The following is a 10444-nucleotide window of genomic DNA, read 5'->3' as shown; positions in this document are numbered from 1 at the left end:
AGCAACCTCCAACTCCTAGGCTCAAGCGAGTCTCCTGCCTCTGCCTCCCAAGTACCTGGGACCACAGGCACCCGCCACAACGCCCGGCTATTTTTGTTGTTGTTGTTGTTGCAGCCATCATTGTTGTTTGGTGGGCCCAGGCTGGATTTGAACCCACCACCTTAGGTGTATGTGGCTGGCGCCTTAGCTACTTGAGCCACAGGCGCTGAGCCATACCACAGTTCTGAAAAGCAACTTTTGGTGAGGGTACTAAGTAACAAGCCCTTGAGACACTGAGTATAACAATAAATATTTGGAAAATTCATATTCTAAACAGATGTTACTGAAATGCTCCCAAAATATCACTTCTGAAGCCATTTTCTGAGGCTGGGCATGATGGCTCACACATTCTAGCATTCTGTTAGGCCAAGATAGGAGGATTGCTTGAGCTCAGGAGTTCAAGATCAGCCTGAGCAAGAGCCAGACCCATCTCTACAAAAAAACAGAACAAATTAACTGAGTATAGTGGCCACACCTGCAGTCCCAGCTACTCGGGAGACTAAAGCAGGAGAATCACTTTAACCCAGGAATTGGAGGTTGCAGTGAGCTGTGATGATGCCACTGCACTCTAGTCAGGGCAGCAGAGGGAGACACTGTCTCAAAAAAAAGAAAAAATATTTACTTATTTTTTCTGGGAAACTGCCACATACAAACCACTACAAAGGGTAACTATGTAGCCCCAGTTGGTCCCTCACTTGAACCATCTCACCTTTATTATCAAGACACTCATAGCATGGAGCATTCAAATTGGATTCAGAAAGTTCTCCTGGGTCAAGAATAGGAAATGCAATGACAGAAGTCTAGAGGAGGGGAGGAGAAAACCCAGTATGCTGGACATCTGTCTTAACCAGCTCAGGCTGCCACAAGACACTAAGTACTTGGTGGCATCTTTACTTCTTATAGTTCTAGAGACTAGAAGTCTGGGGTCAAAGCAAGGCCCCAGCAGATTTGGCGTATGGTGAGGGCCTGAGTTCTGGCTTACAGACGTTGCCTTTTTACTGTGTTCTGACAGGAAAGAAAGATGAACAAGCCCCCCCCAGGCCTGCCTGTAATGGCCTTTACCCCACTCATGAGGGCAGGACCTAAGCACCTTCCAGTGTGTTCGCCCACGGGTAGTGGAAATTGCAGAAAGCAGAATCGTGACTCTGGAAAATAAAAGGAGCAAGTTTTAGGTGCAAGAGCTTTAGTCTAGTGATTGAATAATGGGGAGACTGGAAAAGGTAAAACCTTTATAAATGTCATGGACTTTGCCAGGCCTTTTCTGGGACATAAAGAAGATGATTCTAATGGCAATAACCCAAGTTTCATGGATTTTTCCCTTACCTGCTTACCTCATATTAACTTCTGCTCTGCTCTCCACTGACTCTGGCTAGACACAGCAATCTTTCCGTAATATCTGAGGGGTATTTTGACTTTGTTGGTCAGCCATCACCGTTTTCTGCTAAGACTTCAGTCCCCAGTTGGCATCCATTGGATGTTGCCATATCCATAAGACATGGCCATCACTCACAGGGAGCTGCCATCTCCTGAGCTCAAGCAATCCACTCACCTCAGCCTCCCAGAATGCCCACCATTATAGGTGTGAGCCACCATTCCCAGTAAGTTTGACTATTTCAGAGACCTCATATAGGCAGAATCATACATTTGTTCTTCTGTAACTGGCTTATTTCACTTAGCATAATGTCCTTAGATTCATTCATGTTGTTACATAATGGAGAATTTCTTTTTAATATTCTATTGTGTATATATACTGTATTTTCTTTATCCATTCACCCACTGATAGATATTTAGGTTATTTCTACTTCTTGATTATTGTGAATAGTACAATGACTAATGTGAATGCTAACGTTTCTCTGAGATCCTGATTTCAGTTCTTTTAGATAAATATCCAGAAATGGAATTGATGGGATTGTTTTTTGTTTTTGTTTTTTTTTTTGCGACAGAGCCTCAAGCTATCCCCCTGGGTAGGGTGCCGTGGCTTCACAGCTCACAGCAACCTCCAACTCCTGGGCTAAAGTGAGTCTCCTGCCTCAGCCTCCTAAGTAGCTGGGACCACAGGCGCCTGCCACATCGCTTGGCTATTTTTTGGTTGCAGCCGTCATTGTTGTTTGGCGGGCCTGGGCTGGGGATTCAAACCTGCCACCTTAGGTGTATGTGGCTGGTACATTAGCCACTTGAGCCACAGGTGCCGAGCCAATGGGATTGTTATTAAAAAAAAAAAAAAAAGAAAGAAAGATAGCCCAGTGTGGTGGCTCATACCTCTAATCCTAGCATTCTGGGAGGCCAAGGTGGGTGGATTGCTTGAGGTCAGGAGTTCAAGACCAGCCTGAGCAAAAGCAAGACCCCGTCTCTGCTAAAAATAGAAAAATTAGCTGCATGTGGTGGTGGGCAACTATAGTCCCAGCTGCTCAGGAGGCTGATCCAGGAAGATTGCTTGAACCCAGGAGTTTGAGGTTTTTACGAGCTAAGCTAAGGCTGTGGCACTCTAGCCCAGGTGACGGAGTGAGATTTTGTCTAAATAAATAAAGTTATCTAGATAAAGTTATTTATCTAAATAAATAAATTTTTAAGAAGACAAGTCTTGGCAAGGATGTGTAGAAATTGGAACCTTTATACACTATTGGTGGGAATGCAAAATGGTGCAGTTAATGTGGAAAGCAATATGGAGGTTAGGTTCTTCACCAAATTAAAAATAGAAGTATAATATCATCCAGAGAGATACTTTGCGGTAACAGCAATCTAAATTTTAATGGAATAGTTTCAAGGGAAGATTATACAATTAGAGATGTTTAGTGGTATGTCTAGCCTTCACTAGAAATTAACTTAATCTCGTTAGCTCCTTGGGATTGTTGCCTATTTATAACATGAGAAAACCTCTTTTAGCTGTTTTTCTAGAAACTGCTTACAAACCGTTCCAGCAGCAGTTTTCTCATCCCCTAAAATTGGCCTCAAATTCCATGCCCTGTGGAAAGTTCAGTGTCCTTTCTAATACTTCTGTAAATTCCTGGGAGATTTATAATTTCATGACTACTCTGGCCCTGCCTTCCTAAAATTCTTGGTCCCCACCCATGTGGCCATATGATTGCTCCTTTATTTTTATCGTATCATTGACCAAATGTGAAATTCAGCACCGTTCCTTAATTTCCTTTATTTATTTTTTTGTTGTTGTTGTTTTTGTTGCTGTTTGGCCGGGGCTGGGTTTGAACTCACCACCCTTGGTATATGGGGCTGACACCCTACTCACTGAGCCACAGGCACCACCCCATTAATTTCCAAAAACAAAACAAAACAAATAAAGAAATACAGTCATCCAAAGTCAAAGTGAATGTCAGAGACTTCATTGAAAGTTTATGAATTGGTAGAACTCTAAATTTTAAACAAATTTTATCACATATTAGATACCCATCCACACCCTAAAAATGTTGTCAGACTATTAAATTGCTTGGCCTGTACTCTCTCTCCTTCTCCTCCTCCTGTTCTGTTTGTCCTCTCAACTCCAAAATCCTATACAGTTTGCTGTATTTTTATTCCTGTCTTCTGCTGCTCATACCCCAGAGTCTTCTACACTAAATATTTCCTCGAGATAGTTTCCTAAACAAAGCCTAGGAGGAATTCTGGTGCCCACTGTAAAGTTGTTCATATTGTCACGGACACATGCATGTATTCATGTAGTTATCAGAGCTTTATTTTTCAAGCCAGGCCATTTCAACCACTGTTTTGGCTTAAATTGAGCTCTTTTATTCCAGAAATGATGGCTAGAGTGCCCCAGTTCTGATGTTGCTGGTGGCCAGCGCTGTAGGAGAATTGGAGAAAAGATAGCACTGTATAATGGAGTAGAAATATAGAAAATTGGGTAGGACATGCAGGTATAGTAGCAGGAGATATTTATTGGACATCTATTTTGAATAGACTCTTCACTAGAAGCATGCAGGAAAAAGCAAACATGATTTTATGGGTATATCAGGGATTGAAACTCCTAGAGTGTTATGGGTGGGTGCGGTGGCTCATGTCTGTAATCCCAGCATTCTGAGAAGTCAGAGAGGGAGGTTCACTTGAGGTCTGGAGTTCAGCACCAGCCAGAGCAAGAGTGAGACCACCATCTCTACTAAAAATAGAAAAAATCAGCCAGGCATGGTGGCATAAGCCTGTAGTCTCAGCTACTCTGGAAGCTGTGGCAGGAGGATCACTTGAGTTTGAGGCTACAATGAGCTTTGATAACACCTCTGCACTCTGGCCGGGGCGACAGAGCAAGATTCCATCCCCCAAAAAATAGAATAAAGAAAACAAAAGAAACTCCTGGAGTATTAACAAAATCTAATTTGTCTTCGCCCAGGCTGAATGGAGAGAAGAAGTAAAAAAACACTTTGAAAAGATCAAAAGTGAAGGAACTTGTATACACCGATTAGATGAAGAACTGATTCGAAGGCGCAGAGAAGAGCTCAGGTCAGCTAGTCTCTCCTTCTCTGCCTCCTCTCATCCCCAGGTCTTCAGATATTGGCAGGAATCCTCTCTGCGAATCACCATTTCACTTTCTGTACACCTGTCACCTCTGCTTTTTTATTGTTATGCTCTTTAAAAGTTGCCCTAAAAGTTAACCCTCCTTCATATTGATCTCTCTTTATTACCCTCTCCTTACAACTCTGTTATCCTCTTTTATTACATCTCTGCAACAAAGATTCCTGGAGCACTGCTATTTGTTTATTCAGTCACTGTCCTAGGTACCATGAAAGGCCAGAAATTTATAAGATATTGTCACTAGCTTTAATATGTTTATAATCTATCAGGGGACATTTGACACATCCTAGTTAGTAAACAGATAATCACATCCTAGTTAGTTCCAGCTGCTATAACAAACCTTAGACTGGCTAATTTATGAACAGCAAAATTTATTTCTTACAGTTCTGACAGCTGGGAAGTCCAAGCTGAGGCACCTGCAGATTGAGTGTCTACTGAGGGCCCGTTTCTCATAGATGGCACCTTCTTTCTGTCTTCACGTGCAGAAGAACAAGAGAGTTCCCTAAAGCCTCTTTTTTTATATAAAAGGACCCATCCCATTCATTAGAAACTTGATGACAGTCACCTCCCAAAGGCCCCACCTCATAATACTATCACCTTGGTTGTTAAGTTTCAACATATGAATTTGGGAGACACCATACATTCAGACATAGCAACCACTATATTACACAGAATCTGTGTCTAGATGAGTGTAAGTGAGTGATCATGGTGTTGATTTTTAACTGCATATTTCCATTAACATATGAGCATATTAGACTACATTCTCACTGAGATATTGCCGACACTACACAGCTGAAGGCTACAGATTATACATAAATCATATTCAGATTTTATCAGTGGCCCTCTTGGCTATTCTAGATGGGCAGATGGACCCTTAAGTGGAGAACCTGGACTTCCCATCTCCCACTCCATTTTGTCTGAATCATTGCATTGGACAAGGATTCACTTAGGCAAATGCTTTTTACACTAAATCATCCTGTTTCTTATTTCACTAAGCTGACCAGTGTTCTCCCCCAAGTTAGTTGGCCCACTGATCTTGTGTCTTGTTTGACAGGCATGCTTTGGATATTCGTGAACACTATGAGAGAAAGCTTGAGCGGGCCAATAATTTATACATGGAACTGAGTGCCATCATGCTGCAGCTGGAAATGCGGGAGAAGGAGCTCATTAAGTACGTACCAGGCCAGCGTCTGTCCTCACAGAGTCTGCCAGTCAGCAGAATATACTGTACTTCCATGTTGCAGCTACTTAGAACTGGCAGATATAATATACTGTACTTCCATGTTGCAGCTACTTAGAACTGGCAGATATTTTATTCATTCACTCAACATCCTTTAAGGGAGGTGTCATGCACCAGTCCCTGCCCCTGGTGAGGTGTACAGATTAGTGGAGCTGCTGCAAAACAAGTTACAGAGGGGAACGTCACAGGTGGTTTCATCTTGTTGCACAGCTCAGAGAAGGGGGTCCTCATTTCAAGAAGAGCTTGGTATGGATAAGTGGGAGTTTATCACCCCCCTGGAGAAAGAAGTTAGCTGCTGAAAGTGGCTTAAGAAAGTCCTGATGGTGGCAGGAAAACCCTGGGGTCCTGACCGAAACAGCAGCTACTAAAAGTAAGCAGGACTTCTGCTGTTGTATTCTGCTGGAGAGGGAAAGTCAGGGTCAACATCTGAGTTCATGAGCTAAAGGGCAGGATGAAGTCAGGTTAGTTCGAATGTAGTATCTTGATTTAGTTTTTTCACATGAACAGCAGCCTTGTTCAAATGCCTAAATCTGTTGAGCGTGGCCAAAATCGATGTATAGAATTAGCCGGTGAAAACATTGTGCCCAGCCTTTCTGAAGTGACTGAAATACGACTTTTTCTTTTTTTTCTGCAGGCGTGAGCAAGCTGTGGAAAAGAAGTACCCTGGGACCTACAAACGACACCCTGTCCGTCCAATAATCCACCCCAATGCCATGGAGAAACTCATGAAAAGGAAAGGTGTGCCCCACAAACCTGGGATGCAGACCAAACGGTGAGACTCCTGCACCAATGTGACGTCCAGATAAATGGGAAAAGAGTCCCCTTAAAGTCTGTTCTCATACGACGTGGCCACTTCTACAGCTCATCCTTAGCACACTTGTCTGTTGATAACAGAGTAGGAAGGTAGGAGAATATGTCGTGGACTCTAGGAACCTGAGGCATAGGTGTGTATTTTCTTAGCACAGGATAGTGGAAAGAGAAATAAACTGGAAGACAGACAGACCAGGATTCAAGTCCAGCCCTGCCCTGTAAGCTGCGTGGCTTGACCTCTTTCAACCGCAGTGTTCTTGTGGGTAAAATGGTATGATTACAGCATAGAGATTTCTTTTTATTTTTATGACTTCTAAGACAAAGAACTGGGTTAATCATCATTCCTGATTTATGACACCGTAGTCCATGAATGACCCTCTTTTATTTATTCATTTAGTTAGTTCTTTTTAATAACATAATAAGTACCTGCAAACGCACCACCAAAATCAAAAGCTGGAGCTTTGACAGTTCCCTAGGTGTAACCATATGGTTCCTCTTAGCTCACCCCTACCTAGATTTTTGTGACGTTTAAATAAGATGATATGTGAAATCACTGATCACATTAAAAAATGGATCTTTGGGCTCGGCGCCTGTGGCTCAAGCGGCTAAGGCGCCAGCCACATACACCTAAGGTGGCGGGTTCGAATCCCCAGCCCGGCCCGCCAAACAACAATGACGGCTACAACCAAAAAATGGCCAGGCGTTGTGGCGGGCGCCTGTGGTCCCAGCTACTTGGGAGGCTGAGGCAGGAGACTCGCTTGAGCCCAGGAGTTGGAGGTTGCTGTGAGCGTGATGCCATGGCACTCTACCCAGGGGGATAGTTTGAGGCTCCGTCTCAAAAAAAAAAAAAAAAATGGATCTTTGGATAGTTAAAAAAAAGATTGTGTTTTCCCCTTTTTCCCACACATTTGCCTTATATTAATTTAATCTTGGACTTCTCTTCCACTTATTTTTTTTTTATCACCAAACTCTGTAGAACCTCATTCCTTGCAAGTAACAGAGAGTTAGTTCTATCCTAGCTAAGTTAACTTAAAGGAAAGAAAAGTCTCTAAACTCAGGGTGTAGACCCAGTAGTGAGACTTGAGCTAAAGGCACTAAGAATAAAGGAAATATGAAAGCACAAACCAGCAGTGTATTAGAAGGGTATCATAATGGTGGCCATTCTACCTTAGCATGACCAAGAAAAATCTAAACGATAAATGAATAAGTGGATTAATCCCAATTTTGCTTTTATTTACTACCCCTAATCATCTTCTGGTTATATTCTGAGCATTTGCTTTCAGATGACACCTGGCACAACCATTGGGGTAAACCCCAACTCCACTTTTCTTTTGTTGTACTAATTAAGGACAGAGCCTGCCTGCTGACCCCACCCCCCACCTTCTGCCTATAGTTAAAACCAAGAGCATTGGGGGAGAAAACAGAACTCTTTAACTTTTCAAAATATGAGTTCATGTTTACTTTTATTTTGGCTGTGAGAAATGTTTGGAAGAGCTCAACACCACCAGCTGACACCGCGTCAGTAAACTAGCTGAACGCAAGGAAGGCAACTGCGAAGAGCTGTATCCTCGGTTGATTGCCCCTGGAAGGATTGTGGTGTCAGGTTATTTGAGCAGTCCAGTGATTACCAAGTCAAAAGTCCAGAGACCTACAAGGACACCAGAGAGAAGGAACCATTCACATCCGTAAGCCTTCAGTGTGTGTTTAGTTAGGGACTAAAAAGAAAAGTGTTGAGTTCAATTATCGATCATGCAAGCCTCTCACAGTGAATATAATCCAATAAGATTTAGTCTAAATACCCCATAAGGAGAAGCTTAAAATGGGGAAAGAACTATGCCTGGAGTCAAAAGACTTGGGTTCAAGTTCTAAGTTCTGCTGTTAACTAGCTTTGTGATGGCTGCAGGCCAGCTGACCGCTGCCACTCAGTGCCCTCACCTATAAAGTGGATAGTGTAATAGTAGGAACTGAGCATTTTGTGCAGCACAAGCTGCCCAACTCACCATACATTTTTGAACCTGCTCCTGATACCAGCACGATGCCCTACCCACCTTTATCATAAACCAGTAATACTTCTGTGCCTTTAACTGTACTTTTCCTATAAAAGAAGAAAAACCTAACTCCAACTGCCTGATACCTACTTTTTTCTTGTGAGCTCTGACTATTCAAAGCATGGTCCTAAATTTAGCAACTTCTGAGAGCGCATGATAATTGTAGGCTCTTAGGCCCCTCCCCAGACCTACTAAGTCAAAATCTTCATTTTTACAATCTCCCAACTGATTTATATGTGCCTTTAAGTTTGTATTCTGATAAGCTAGGCTGAAAGTTAGGAGAGACTTTTTGTCCAGATTCTACCACTAACAAGCTGTGAGACCATGAGCAGCTTTGCTAGGCTTGGGGTTCTTTGTCACATATGGTGGAGGCAGGACCATATCTGTAATTTCCAGGCAAGGTCTGGAACACCCAGTGACTTGCTCAGAGGTGTCTCAGAGGGGCAGAAAGAGGGAGGGGGGAGCCCTGCAGGGAGGTGCTTTCGCTCACCCCCAGCAAACAGTTTCACTATATCTCTTTTACATGCTGGGTTTCTGTTAATAATTAATTTGAGAGGAGAATTCTGTTGTTAAAAAACAAAAACCTCCAGCTATAGATTTCCTGCTGAATTTTGTCTGTCTGGTCCCAAAGAAGGGGAAGGCTACTTTCTACTGTGATTAAGAAGAAAGTAGTGGTTTTCCTACAGGCTCTCCTCTGAATCATTTCTTCAGTTAAGAAACCATTTATTTAATTAAAATATTAAAAATTATACCAAAAAGAAGATAAATTAATGAAGGAAGGTGTTCTCACTTATTGGGTACTACTTAGAGATGTATGGCACACTTTTTCAGTGCAGGACACAACTACAAGAGGGACTGTACCTAACAAATTCAAATATTGTGACCTGGTTGTTTGTACTCTCACATTAACATGAAGTTAAAAAAAAAACAAAACATTTATCGTTTACCTGTGGGCCTTGGAGTCCGTGTGGGTAAGGTTTACCTTCAGGCCTCCAGCTGCCTCTTGCACATGACCTTTGTGACTGGCCCAGTTCGCATTTGAAAACAGGGCTGTGAGAGAACATCTTCTTTCCTTCTAGAATCAAAGTCAAATGCCAGTGTCTCTCCTCACTGGCCCTCATCTTGCTGCCTCTGCTCAACCTCCTAGGGGCTATCTACTATCCCTATCTTTTCTTTCCTTCAAAATGTATTTAGTACCCACTATGAGCAAGACTCCTTACTAGGGTCCCTCACATACAAAGATAGGTAGCACATATTCCCAGCCTTCAAGAAGTCCACGTCTAGGTCAAAGTCTCTGAGCTTCCTTTGATTGAAGGCTTTTATCAAAAAAAGATAAAACAAAGTCACTGAGCTTAGCCTCTCACCTAATTGACCTAAGGTTTCTTTCTGGAATACCTGACCTCTTTCCTGTACTCTCTGGGAGATCGGCTCAGATCCATCATCAGACATATTTCTGATGATGAGCAAACATCCATGCCCATACCTGGGCATATTGGCACCAAGTTGGCAGCTAGGAAGATGAGGAAGAGATCAAGAAACCTGTAGAGTAGAATTATAATTTACGGAGATTGAGGCTGAGCACAGTACCTCACCTGAATCCTAGCACTTTGGGAGACCAAAGTGGGAGGATCATTTGAGGCCAGGAATTGAGACCAGACTGAACAATATTTTAAGAGACACCATCTCGGCTCCACGCCTGTGGCTTAAGTGGCTAAGGCGCCAGCCACATACACCTAAGGTGGTGGGTTCGAATCCAGCCCGGACCCGCCAAACAACAATGATGGCTGCAACC

At 42.8% G+C, this 10444-nt stretch overlaps 1 protein-coding gene across 2 annotated transcripts in view; it reads left to right on the top strand.

Annotated features, from left to right (window-relative positions):
- MAP3K13 (mitogen-activated protein kinase kinase kinase 13) overlaps positions 1–10444 on the top strand; it is a 146865-nt gene that overhangs the window by 121323 nt on the left and 15098 nt on the right. For both annotated transcript variants that reach the window (XM_012806923.2, XM_023514858.1), the window contains exons 8-10: positions 4373–4482; positions 5609–5725; positions 6429–6566. In XM_012806923.2, coding sequence (XP_012662377.1) covers positions 4373–4482; positions 5609–5725; positions 6429–6566 — 365 coding nt within the window. The remainder of the gene's footprint in view (positions 1–4372; positions 4483–5608; positions 5726–6428; positions 6567–10444) is intronic.

Source organism: Otolemur garnettii, unplaced genomic scaffold (genome assembly GCF_000181295.1).
Source record: "Otolemur garnettii isolate 467f Iridium unplaced genomic scaffold, OtoGar3 scaffold00060, whole genome shotgun sequence".
Lineage (NCBI taxonomy): Eukaryota > Metazoa > Chordata > Mammalia > Primates > Galagidae > Otolemur > Otolemur garnettii.
This window is presented reverse-complemented; position numbering and strand designations above follow the sequence as displayed.